This window comes from Oncorhynchus clarkii, unplaced genomic scaffold (assembly GCF_045791955.1).
Source record: "Oncorhynchus clarkii lewisi isolate Uvic-CL-2024 unplaced genomic scaffold, UVic_Ocla_1.0 unplaced_contig_5668_pilon_pilon, whole genome shotgun sequence".
Lineage (NCBI taxonomy): Eukaryota > Metazoa > Chordata > Actinopteri > Salmoniformes > Salmonidae > Oncorhynchus > Oncorhynchus clarkii.
In genome coordinates, this window is record NW_027257937.1 from 107,385 (window position 1) to 120,622 (window position 13,238).

At 43.5% G+C, this 13,238-nt stretch overlaps 1 protein-coding gene and 1 non-coding gene across 3 annotated transcripts; one reads left to right on the forward strand and one right to left on the reverse strand.

Moving 5' to 3' along the window:
- Positions 1-584: 584 nt before the first annotated feature.
- Positions 585-658, reverse strand: trnai-aau (transfer RNA isoleucine (anticodon AAU)). Its single transcript has one exon. It is a non-coding gene; the product is annotated as a tRNA-Ile (tRNA).
- A 3,961-nt stretch (positions 659-4,619) lies between these two features.
- Positions 4,620-10,748, forward strand: LOC139393737 (short coiled-coil protein B). Of its 2 annotated transcripts, none has more exons than XM_071142090.1 (4): positions 4,620-4,737; positions 6,951-7,022; positions 7,454-7,534; positions 8,681-10,748. In XM_071142090.1, the coding sequence occupies exons 2-4, from the start codon at positions 7,004-7,006 to the stop codon at positions 8,821-8,823; spliced, it is 243 nt and encodes an 80-aa protein (XP_070998191.1). In that variant the 5' UTR covers positions 4,620-4,737; positions 6,951-7,003; the 3' UTR covers positions 8,824-10,748. The 2 variants fall into 2 exon arrangements, with proteins under 2 accessions (XP_070998191.1, XP_070998192.1); XM_071142091.1 differs by having other exon boundaries at positions 7,457-7,534; positions 8,681-8,896.
- Positions 10,749-13,238: the final 2,490 nt, after the last annotated feature.

The following is a 13,238-nucleotide window of genomic DNA, read 5'->3' on the forward strand; positions in this document are numbered from 1 at the left end:
TCTGAACCTGAATACATACTGGGTTGTAAACACCCCTCTCCATAGTCCATTTCTGATACCCATGATAATAACAACACTTCATAGTGATCATTGATTTAACAGAATAAATGACTGTGACCTGTCAGTTAATGGAATAGAATGAAACATTTCACACCCTCACACTGTGACCAAGGAGTCTCCTCTCCTCACATAGACCACCTACAGAGGAAAGACAGGTGAGGGGAAGGAAAAGGAGAGAGAGACAGACAGACTGTTTGTCTTTCTTTAAACGAGCCAACGTCATTGTGCGTTAACCATTTGCACATCATTACAACACTGCATAAATACATCATGACATTTGAAATGTCTTTATTATTTTTGGAACTTCTGTGAGTGTGATATTGACTGTTAATTTGTTCCTTCCTTGGATGATAAAAGACGAATGAAAACTCCTACAATGAAAAAAAAACTCCTACATTAAAATGTCACTCCACAATAACACAACAATCGACAACTCATACTACTAATTTAAAATGCACATTGTAAACCCCAAACAATAGAGTTATGTGACACTGTATACACAGTAAAGTAAAAATAAAAACTCCTGGCCAGTACGGGTATCGAACCCGCGACCTTCGCGTTATTAGCACGACGCTCTAACCAACTGAGCTAACCGGCCTTAGATAATGCTCAATCTACGTATAAAGGTGGAACTAACTACACTGTACTAAATAAGAGCTCAAGATATTCCATAACTAACCCATCACCTATTGAGAAATAAACATGGAGAAGAGCCCCCTAAGCAAGATGGTCCCGGAGCTCTGTTCACAAACACACCCCACAGGGCTCCAGGACAGCAACACAATGATGTGTGTGGATGAAGGTCTTAATTTGACATTGGGAAAAACACGAGATGAACTGCTACAAACAAAGTCCCGCTAAAGCTAAAGAACACTCCGTAATGTTCACAACGACATAAACTTCGAACTCGCGAAAAGTGGGAGATGCGGTCAAGAAACACTGGCACATTTTATCATCTCGCTCTCTCAAACAGAGAATCAGTGAACATAAAAGTTCAACCAGGAGAAACGACAGGCGCAGTACATTTTAATGACCTGAAGCATGATATTTCTACCTTTAGATTGTGTGTCATAGAGAAAGTTAAGATATCAGACAGGGGAGGTGATGTTAATAAAACTCTGAGTTAAAGGGAATGTTTGGGGATTTTCACCCTCCAGACATTATTTCCTAAAGGTCGTTATGATGAAATGCCTGTGGTGAATTTAAACGTGAATTATGCTCCTATTTAAGATCACTCTGATGTTTTTCGAACGATGTACCCAATGATTAATGAAAACTTGCTCGGTAGGTCTATATGTCCTCATTGTGGTTTTACAGATGTGTTTAATACGTCTTATTTACACACTTTATTTGACTATTTATGAAATGTATGTTGTATTTGGTAGCACTTATTAGTATTTCCTTCGCCTCCAACCCCTTTCGATACGTGGAACGGATGTGGGCGGGGCAAGGTCTACACAAGGGTGCTAATTTAAATAAAATAAAAACTCACGAAAGCCATGAGATCGATACGTAAAGCTTATTAAAGATCAATGATACTATCCTTCCTTTTCCCTGGAACTTCTTTGAGTGTAATATTTACTGTAAAGTTGAATTGTTTAATTCCCTTTTGTATATTATCTACCTCACTTGCTTTGGCAATGTTAACATATGTTTCCCATGCCAATAAAGCCCCTTGAATTGAAATTGAATTGAGAGAGAGACAGAAAGAAATAGAGAGAAAGAAACAGTGAAAGACAGAGAAAGATAGTAAGGAGTGGAGAAAGACAGAAAGAGAGAGTAAGGAGTGGAGAAAGACAGAAAGAGAGAGTAAGGAGTGGAGAAAGAGAGAGTAAGGAGTGGAGAAAGAGGGAGTAAGGAGTAGAGAAAGACAGAAAGAGAGAGTAAGGAGTGGAGAAAGAGAGAGTAATGAGTGGAGAAAGACAGAAAGACAGAGTAAGGAGTGGAGAAAGAGAGAGTAAGGAGTGGAGAAAGAGAGAGTAATGAGTGGAGAAAGAGAGAGTAAGGAGTGGAGAAAGACAGAAAGAGAGAGTAAGGAGTGGAGAAAGAGAATGTAAGGAGTGGAGAAAGACAGAAAGAGAGAGTAAGGAGTGGAGAAAGAGAGAGTAAGGAGTGGAGAAAGACAGAAAGAGAGAGTAAGGAGTGGAGAAAGACAGAAAGAGAGAGTAAGGAGTGGAGAAAGAGAGAGTAAGGAGTGGAGAAAGAGAGAGTAATGAGTGGAGAAAGAGAGAGTAAGGAGTGGAGAAAGAGAGAGAGTAAGGAGTGGAGAAAGAGAGAGAGTAAGGAGTGGAGAAAGAGAGAGAGAGTAAGGAGTGGAGAAAGAGAGAGTAAGGAGTGGAGAAAGAGAGAGTAAGGAGTGGAGAAAGAGAGAGTAAGGAGTGGAGAAAGAGAGAGTAAGGAGTGGAGAAAGACAGAAAGAGAGAGTAAGGAGTGGAGAAAGACAGAGTAAGGAGTGGAGAAAGAGGGTGCAGCTGTCTGCTGGCTCTTTACCTCTCTGTACTTAATGTCCTTCTCTAGTTAATATGTGACCAAGTGAGCATGGGGAAGAGTGTGTGTGTGTGTTTATGGCACTTGAGTGTTTTGTGTTTCTTTTCAACCAACAAATAACCCTCCCTGAACTTTGAAACCTTTATTAGCCAATCAGCAACTGCTTCCCAGGACAAAACTAGTGTCACCTGCCGCCTGTCCAGTAACCAAGGTTTTCTGGGCAGGTAACCGTGACAACATAAATAATTCAGAAGGAGAGGGAGCCAGCCGCCTGACGGGAACAGGTGTCCTAGAGGGCGGGGCGCTGAGAGAGAGAGAGAGAGAGAGAGAGAGAGAGAGACAGAGCGAGAGAGAGAGAGAGAGAGAGAGAGAGAGAGAGAGAGAGAGAGAGAGAGAGAGAGACGGGGGTGAAGGAGAGGCAACGGAGTGACACAGACGAAGAAAGCAGGTTGAGAAAACAAATGTCTAAAAAGAGGGACTGTGAGAAAAGAGTCAAACGATAAGGAGAGAAAGAAAGCAGGAGTGAGGAGGGAAAAACAGCCCGACGGGGAGAATGGAACGGTTAGGCTAGAGACCAGAGACCAGAGACTAGAGACTAGAGACTAGATTTCAGAGACCAGAGACCAGAGTCCAGAGTCCAGAGTCCAGAGACCAGAGACCAGAGACCAGAGACCAGAGACCAGAGACCAGAGTCCAGAGTCCAGAGTCCAGAGTCCAGAGACCAGAGACCAGAGACCAGAGACCAGAGACCAGAGACCAGAGACCAGAGGCCAGAGACCAGAGACCAGAGACCAGAGAGAAAAATAAACTACGAGGGTGAATCAGGGAAAACTCCAGTCCGGTCATGGAAGCAGAGCTGGAAGAAGAGGACGGGAGTTTCACCAACATCTCCCTCGCTGATGACAGACTCACCTTTAATTACAAAGCTAGTAGCTCTGTCCATTCACCTACACACCTGTAGGGGAGAGGGGGGTAAAGTTGAGCCACCCTTGTTTCTAGGAAACAAACCAACCAACCAACCAACCAACCAACCAACCAACCAGACAGACAGAGATGTTAAGTACTTTTTAAGCAGTACAGAGGTGAGGTTTTTCTTGTGAAGCAGGATTCAGGTTCTGGGTGGCCTTTTATCTGTATACAGGTCAGCTATAAACACAGACAGAGACACAAACACAAAGCTACAGAACACAGAGGTACTATAAGGTACAGAACACAGAGGTACTATAACCTACAGAACATAGAGGTACTATAACCTACAGAACATAGTTGTACTATAAGGTAGAGAACATAGAGGTACTATAAGGTACAGAACACAAGGTACTATAAGGTACAGAACACAGAGGTACTATAAGGTACAGAACACAGAGGTACTATAACCTACAGAACACTGAGGTACTATAAGGTACAGAACCTCAGGACTGGAGGTACAGACTGGGTAGGGTTGGCCAAGCGACAGTCCCACCTGGGTTGGTCTTAGCTGCAGACAGAAGGAGACACATATAAACCCTTCAAACTGGAGCACAGAGCAGAGAGTAACCAAGCACACTGATCCTGGTGGCTGTGATATGATTCGCCAACCATCGTTGCTCCGCTAGCCTGTGTAGTTCACTACTCAGGGAGTGACCGAGAGACTGTCAGAGCTGCAGTGTGTTGTTGTTACTGCAGGTCGAGCCTTACCAACCGCTGCTGCACCGCTAGCCTGTGTAGTTGACTACTCAGGGAGTGACGGAGAGACTGTCAGAGCTGCAGTGTGTGTGTGTGTTTACAGTGTCTGAGGCTGTACTATCGGCACAAACAGATACAACCTGCACAATCAATGCACGCATACAGACGCACACAGTGCTGCCACACCTATGGGATATCAAATGTCCTTCACGTTTTCCCTTCATCAGACTACTAGTCTACGTCTAGTGGAAGGAGCAAGTAGACAAGAGGAGGGAATGAGGTCATACAAGCGAAATTGTTTCGGGGCCCAATAAATGTGGTGTTATATTTTACTTCCGGCTGTGTCTGTTTGCATTGCGCTGCTCCCCCTGTCGGCCGCGTCGGTTCCTACACCCAGATAATGTGAGGACGTCCCATCGCCGACTGTCATACATGGAAATCCGCAGTGTCGTCTAGCACATAACAACGTTATCCACACTAAACCCCGGCTAACGTTTTGACACAATATTGTTATTATATCGAAGGGTAAGTGACTGACATTTCAGAAATGTAACGAGACTACGGAGGCTTGTCGTTGTTGAGAATCGCACGTCAATTCTACGGATTTGACAGATTTTCTGAGATTTTAGCTGTTTAACTTGCTACTGTAACGAGCATTGTGACTAACTACGAGTTAGTTAGGTACACAAACTAACATCATAATATCGCGGTTATTAATGTGACAGCCAGTAGTTAGATACAGGAGTCGTTTTCTTCCTTCTCTGTAAAAGGTGAGCATATCGAATGAACCAGCTAGATGGCTAACATTAGCCTGCCGCTATGCTAACTTACCAGCTGGCTGGTCGTGGGTGTGTTTAGTTACTGTAACAGCTAGAGAGACAGCTAGCTGGCTGGTCTTGGGTGTGTTTAGTTACTGTAACAGCTAGAGAGACAGCTAGCTGGCTGGTCTTGGGTGTGTTGTTGTTTAGTTACTGTAACAGCTAGAGAGACAGCTAGCTAGCTGGTCTTGGGTGTGTTGTTTAGTTACTGTAACAGCTAGAGAGACAGCTAGCTGGCTGGTCTTGGGTGTGTTGTTGTTTAGTTACTCTAACAGCTAGAGAGATAGCTAGCTGGCTGGTCTTGGGTGTGTTGTTGTTTAGTTACTGTAACAGCTAGAGAGACAGCTAGCTGGCTGGTCTTGGGTGTGTTGTTGTTTAGTTACTCTAACAGCTAGAGAGATAGCTAGCTGGCTGGTCTTGGGTGTGTTGTTGTTTAGTTACTCTAACAGCTAGAGAGACAGCTAGCTGGCTGGTCTTGGGTGTGTTTAGTTACTGTAACAGCTAGAGAGACAGCTAGCTGGCTGGTCTTGGGTGTGTTTAGTTACTGTAACAGCTAGAGAGACAGCTAGCTGGCTGGTCTTGGGTGTGTTGTTGTTTAGTTACTGTAACAGCTAGAGAGACAGCTAGCTAGCTGGTCTTGGGTGTGTTGTTTAGTTACTGTAACAGCTAGAGAGACAGCTAGCTGGCTGGTCTTGGGTGTGTTGTTGTTTAGTTACTCTAACAGCTAGAGAGATAGCTAGCTGGCTGGTCTTGGGTGTGTTGTTGTTTAGTTACTGTAACAGCTAGAGAGACAGCTAGCTGTCTGGTCTTGGGTGTGTTGTTGTTTAGTTACTCTAACAGCTAGAGAGACAGCTAGCTGGCTGGTCTTGGGTGTGTTTAGTTACTGTAACAGCTAGAGAGACAGCTAGCTGGCTGGTCTTGGGTGTGTTTAGTTACTGTAACAGCTAGAGAGACAGCTAGCTGGCTGGTCTTGGGTGTGTTGTTTAGTTACTGTAACAGCTAGAGAGACAGCTAGCTGGCTGGTCTTGGGTTGTTTAGTTACTGTAACAGCTAGAGAGACAGCCAGCTGGCTGGTCTTGGGTGTGTTGTTGTTTAGTTACTGTAACAGCTAGAGAGACAGCTAGCTAGCTTGTCTTGGGTGTGTTGTTTAGTTACTGTAACAGCTAGAGAGACAGCTAGCTGGCTGGTCTTGGGTGTGTTGTTGTTTAGTTACTGTAACAGCTAGAGAGACAGCTAGCTGGCTGGTCTTGGGTGTGATGTTTAGCTACTGTAACAGCTAGAGAGACAGCTAGCTGGCTGGTCTTGGGTGTGTTGTTTAGTTACTGTAACAGCTAGAGAGACAGCTAGCTGGCTGGTCTTGGGTGTGTTGTTGTTTAGTTACTGTAACAGCTAGAGAGACTGCTAGCATCATTTGTCATCTTGGCCTGTTATGTCTTCCTCTGTCTTCTTGTTTGGGTATGTAGATGATGTTAGCCAGCTAACATAGTAGTACTGGTGTTCACTTATCTAGAGACATCACTACAGACCCTGGTTCAGCGGTCTAAGGCACTGTGTCTCAGTGCTAGAGGCGTCATTACAGACCCTGGTGCAGCGGTCTAAGGCACTGCGTCTCAGTGCTAGAGGCGTCACTACAGACCCTGGTTCAGCGGTCTAAGGCACTGTGTCTCAGTGCTAGAGGCGTCACTATAGACCCTCGTTCTATTCCAGGCTGTATCACCACCGTCCGTGATTGGGAGTCCCGTAGGGCGGCGCACCATTGTCCCAGCGTCGTCCTGCTTAGGGTTTGGCCGGGGGTAGTCCGTCATTGTAAATAATAATTTGTTCCTAACTGACTTACCCAATTAAATAAAGATAATAATAATATAATATAAATCATATGATCTAACTATATGTTTTGCTCACCTTGATGTGTGTCTACAGGGAACAGAGGAACTGCAGTCCTGCTCACCAAACAGGACAACGAGGACTTCACCATGAACTGTCACATGGATGGTAATGAACAACAACACATCGTCTGTCTGTCTGTCTGTCTGTCTGTCTGTCTGCGTGTGTGTTCAGTTATATAGTGTGTGTGTTCAGTAATATAGTGTGTGTGTTCAGTAATATAGTGTGTAGTGTGTGTTCAGTAATATAGTGTGTGTGTGTGTGTTCAGTAATATAGTGTGTGTGTGTGTGTGTTCAGTAATATAGTGTGTGTGTGTTCAGTAATATAGTGTGTATGTATGTGTGTGTGTTCAGTAATATAGTGTGTGTGTGTGTTCAGTAATATAGTGTGTGTGTGTGTTCAGTAATATAGTGTGTGTCTGTTCGGTAATATAGTGTGTGTTATGTTTGTTCAGTAATATAGTGTGTATGTGTGTGTGTTCAGTAATATAGTGTGTGTGTGTTCAGTAATATAGTGTGTGTGTGTTTGTGTTTGTCAGGAGACATGGAGAACCAGGTTGAGATGGAGGAGAAGACGAGGCTCATCAACCAGGTGCTGGAGCTACAACACACACTGGAAGGTAACATCTCTCTGTTGCACATCTCTCTCTGTTACACACATCTCTCTGTTACACATCTCTCTCTGTTACACACATCTCTGTTACACACACCTCTCTCTGTTGCACACATCTCTCTCTGTTACACACATCTCTCTCTGTTACACATCTCTCTCTGTCACACATCTCTCTCTGTTACACATCTCCCTCTCGTACACACATCTCTCTCTGTTACACACATCTCTCTCTGTTACACACACATCTCTCTGTTACACACATCTCTCTCTGTTACACATCTCTCTCTGTCACACACATCTCTCTCTGTTACACATCTCTCTCTGTTACATACATCTCTCTCTGTTACACAGTGGAAGGTGTGTTCATGCCTCTCGTCTCTGCTACACAGTGGAAGGTGTGTTCATGTCTCCTCTCTCTCTGTTACACAGTGGAAGGTGTGTTCATGTCTCTCTGTTACACAGTGGAAGGTGTGTTCATGTCTCCTCTCTGTTACACAGTGGAAGGTGTGTTCATGTCTCTCCTCTCTCTGTTACACAGTGGAAGGTGTGTTCATGTCTCTCCTCTCTCTGTTACACAGTGGAAGGTGTGTTCATGTCTCCTCTCTGTAACACAGTGGAAGGTGTGTTCATGTCCCTCCTTTCTGTTACACAGTGGAAGGTGTGTTCATGGGGGGGGGGGGCTTACCCTGACCATCCTCTCATCCTCTCTGTGAGGCTAATACAGCTACTCCCTTCCTGCCTCGATGGATTTAAGGTCTTGTCCAAAATGGCACCCTATTCCCTAAGGGCCCTGGTCAAAAGTAGTGCACTGTGTAGGGAATAGGGCCCTGGTCAACAGTAGTGCACTATATAGGGAATAGTGCTTAAATGTACCTTAATACAGCAGTCTGGTGCTGCTTAACATTCAGTCTAGTCTTGCAGGGAGGAGTATTTGGCATTGATGTGGAATAAGCTAAAACATTCAGTCTAGTCTGGCAGGGAGGAGTATTTGGCATTGATGTGGAATAAGCTATCAGGAGGTTTCTGTATCGGTGTTTCATCCATCATTACTTAGGCCTCCCTGTCAAATTCTGTTGCACCCAGCCTTAAAAACAATGATCTAGGGGAAACACTGGTCTGTCTTGTTCTAAGTTCCACACCTCTGTTGTTCCAGACCTGTCAGCACGTGTGGATGCGGTCAAAGAGGAGAACCTGAAGTTGAAGTCGGAGAACCAGGTTCTAGGCCAGTACATCGAGAACCTCATGTCGGCCTCCAGCGTGTTCCAAACCACCGACAACAAGAGCAAACGGAAGTAACCCACGGCGACCAAGGGGAGTTGAGACCACCTACAATAGCCTGGTGGCAGGTCTGTTTGTTGCCGACACAAACCGTAGGCATGATGGCACAGACAGACTGGCACTCAGGCTACCTGCAACATCTCCTCTCCCAAATGACAGCAGAGGTAGAAGATGTTTGTGACCACAGTTCTAGGGACGGATATGGGCGTGTTCCAAATGGCAGATTATTTCCTAAGTAGTGCACTATGTAGTGTACAAAATGCTATAAGCACTGGTTAAAAGTAGTGTACTATGTAGGGAATAGAATGCCATGAGCTCTGATTAAAAGTAGTGTACAGAATGCCATAAGCTCTGATTAAAAGTAGTGTACTATGTAGTGTACAGAATGCCATGAGCTCTGATTAAAAGTAGTGTACTATGTAGGGAATAGAATGCCATGAGCTCTGATTAAAAGTAGTGTACTATGTAGTGTACAGAATGCCATAAGCTCTGGTTAAAAGTAGTGTACTATGTAGGGAATAAGATGCCATAAACTCTGGTTAAAAGTAGTGTACTGTGTAGAGTAGTCTGATCCTAGATCTGTGGTTAGGGGGCAACTTCTAATTCCAGACCCCAAAATCCTCCCTCCACTCCAACTACACCCCTAAGAGTCCAGTTTACATTCGTTTGACCTCTTTTTACCCTCCTCCTAACATAACCCCCCCCCCCCGACATAATTTAACTGGTTTTATAATTCATCTTATAATACTGTTTTGTGTTGTCATGTCAACGGCATCTCTAATGAGTTATGACATCAGACCTTTTCATGTTGATGACTGGTTGGATATGAATATGGCCAAACTCCTGGCCCCCAAAATATGAATCAAACATATTGATGACTGGTTAATACTGGTTGGATATGAATATGGTCAAACTCCTGGCCCCCAAAATATGAATCAAACATATTGATGACTGGTTAATACTGGTTGGATATGAATATGGCCAAACTCCTGGCCCCCAAAATATGAATCAAACATATTGATGACTGGTTAATACTGGTTGGATATGAATATGGTCAAACTCCTGGCCCCCAAAATATGAATCAAACATATTGATGACTGGTTAATACTGGTTGGATATGAATATGACCAAACTCCTGGCCCCAAAATATGAATCAAACATATTGATGACTGGTTAATACTGGTTGGACATGAATATGGTCAAACTCCTGGCCCTAAAATATGAATCAAACATATTGATGACTGGTTAATACTGGTTGGACATGAATATGGTCAAACTCCTGGCCCCAAAATATGAATCAAACATATTGATGACTGGTTAATACTGGTTGGACATGAATATGGTCAAACTCCTGGCCCCCAAAATATGAATCAAACATATTGATGACTGGTTAATACTGGTTGGATATGAATATGGTCAAACTCCTGGCCCCAAAATATGAATCAAACATATTGATGACTGGTTAATACTGGTTGGACATGAATATGGTCAAACTCCTGGCCCCCAAAATATGAATCAAACATATTGATGACTGGTTAATACTGGTTGGATATGAATATGGTCAAACTCCTGGCCCCCAAAATATGAATCAAACATATTGATGACTGGTTAATACTGGTTGGATATGAATATGACCAAACTCCTGGCCCCAAAATATGAATCAAACATATTGATGACTGGTTAATACTGGTTGGACATGAATATGGTCAAACTCCTGGCCCTAAAATATGAATCAAACATATTGATGACTGGTTAATACTGGTTGGACATGAATATGGTCAAACTCCTGGCCCCAAAATATGAATCAAACATATTGATGACTGGTTAATACTGGTTGGACATGAATATGGTCAAACTCCTGGCCCCCAAAATATGAATCAAACATATTGATGACTGGTTAATACTGGTTGGATATGAATATGGTCAAACTCCTGGCCCCAAAATATGAATCAAACATATTGATGACTGGTTAATACTGGTTGGACATGAATATGGTCAAACTCCTGGCCCCCAAAATATGAATCAAACATATTGATGACTGGTTAATACTGGTTGGACATGAATATGGTCAAACTCCTGGCCCCCAAAATATGAATCAAACATATTGATGACTGGTTAATACTGGTTGGACATGAATATGGTCAAACTCCTGGCCCCCAAAATATGAATCAAACATATTGATGACTGGTTAATACTGGTTGGATATGAATATGGTCAAACTCCTGGCCCCCAAAATATGAATCAAACATATTGATGACTGGTTAATACTGGTTGGATATGAATATGGTCAAACTCCTGGCCCCCAAAATATGAATCAAACATATTGATGACTGGTTAATACTGGTTGGATATGAATATGGTCAAACTCCTGGCCCCCAAAATATGAATCAAACATATTGAATGTCAATGTAATACAATAATGTAATAACGCATCCCATCGACTGTTCTCTCATCTGATTGGTCAAAAGGTTACTAAGTGTCTGTTTTTTTACATTTATTGTTAATTTCCGCCACTTATTGATCAACACAAACATTATGAAATATGATTCTGTATTTGTTTTTAAAGCAGTACTACTAAGATACTCCGATGTGTGTTGTCGTCCCTGGTATGCTACTCATTCCACCAGGAAGGGGATTCATATCGTCACCATGGAGTGCTGTGTGGAGTCAGTAGGGGAAGGACAAAGCACAGTGAACGTGTATTCTGCTGTACATAACAAACGATGCCCTCGTGAATGCAACCCTGGACTAGGGTCAAGTTACACTACAGGGTGAGACGGCCTCCTTTACCTATGATGGTGGAGCGAGGGAGGAAGGGGAGGGAGGGAGGAAAGGAGGGTGGAGGGAGGAAAGGGAGGAAGGGGAGGGAGGGGGAAAGGGGAGGGAGGGAGGAAAGGGAGGGAGGAAAGGGAGGGGGGAGGGAGGATGGAGCGAGGGAGGGAGGGAGGAAAGGGAGGGAGGAAAGGGAGGGAGGATGGTGGGAGGATGGAGGGAGGGAGGAAAGGGAGGGAGGAAAGGATAGAGTGAGGGAGGACAGGAGAGAGCTCTGCTTTTTACAGTTAAGAGCCTTGAGTAGTATTGATTAGAACACTCAGGCTGTAGAACACTCCGGAAGGTTCCGTCAGTGCATTAACACAGAGCTGCTGATAAGGAACGTTGTTATTCCTGCTTATGGTAATGGACTGTGGAAGCATGACTGTGCTGTCCTAGGCTGGTTATAGTAATGGACTGTGGAAGCATGACTGTGCTGTCCTAGGCTGCTTATAGTAATGGACTGTGGAAGCATGACTGTGCTGTCCTAGGCTGGTTATAGTAGAGAGAAATAAGGTAGGGGTACCAGCAAGAGATTCTATGAGAGCCTTTATCAGGGATGTGATCAGGACAACATGAACAGTTGGGGTTTTGGCTAGGAGATAGCTAGGTCAGTTTCAATTCTATTTCAAGAGGACAAAATGGTCAGAAATGCCTAATTTAAAATCAGGAAGAAACACAACACTCAAATGTACGGAGATCTGCGTTTTGAGCAAGAGGTTCTACCAGAGAACCATTCTGTGGTTCTATTGGTTCCAGGTGCTAAAGGAAAAGATTGGGATGATTCCACTGCACTTCAATGCATCACGTTATTTATTTTTATTTCAATATAAAATTGTATTTTTTATTTTGTATTATGTTAAAAATTGTATTATATTGTATGTTCCACTGACTCTTGTTAGTCCCAAATGGCACCATATTCTCTATATAGTGCACTACTTTGGGCCTATAGGGCCCTGGTCATAAGTAGTCTACTATCTAGGGAACAGAGTGCCATTTTGGGACATTAAACTTAGTTTTTTCCTTCAGGCATGTTGATAACACACATCCTATGGAACTAACTGCCTGCTGTGTAGAAGTTTAGAGATTCTATGACTATGTTGCCTTTTAACACTTTTGTTTTAATACAAAAATAAAATACTTCTGATGCTTTTGTACGAGTCGGGAGTGTAACTCTGTTTCAATATGGAAAGGAGTGAAGGAGGCAAGGAAGCAGGAAAGGAGACAAGGATAGAATGAAAGGAGACAAGAGAAGGATATAAGGCCTCTTGACAAGTGAGATGCATCCTTAGTGAGAGATTAGTTTATATAGGTTCTCTAGACGGCAGAGAAGTCTAGTGGTTAGAGCGTTGGACTTGCAACCGAATCAAATCCCCGAGCTGACAAGGTACAAATCTGTTGTTCTGTCCCTGAACAAGGCAGTTAACCCACTGTTCCTGGGCTGTCATTGAAAATAAGAATTTATTCTTAACTGACTTGTCTATTTAAATAAATGAAAGAGTAGACCTTGTTCCAGTGCAACCCAGGCAAGTCAAGAACGCTCTGTTCTGATCCAGAGGGTGATGTTCCCTTTCAAGGCCACACTTCAGACAACTCCTTGGGTGGAGCAGCCGAGTACAACA

Bases quoted from the DNA above. Each gene is read 5' to 3' on its own strand.
- LOC139393737 (XM_071142090.1), top strand. The intron at 7,535-8,680 runs GTAACATCTCTC...CTGTTGTTCCAG, and splicing joins GCTACAACACACACTGGAAG to ACCTGTCAGCACGTGTGGAT.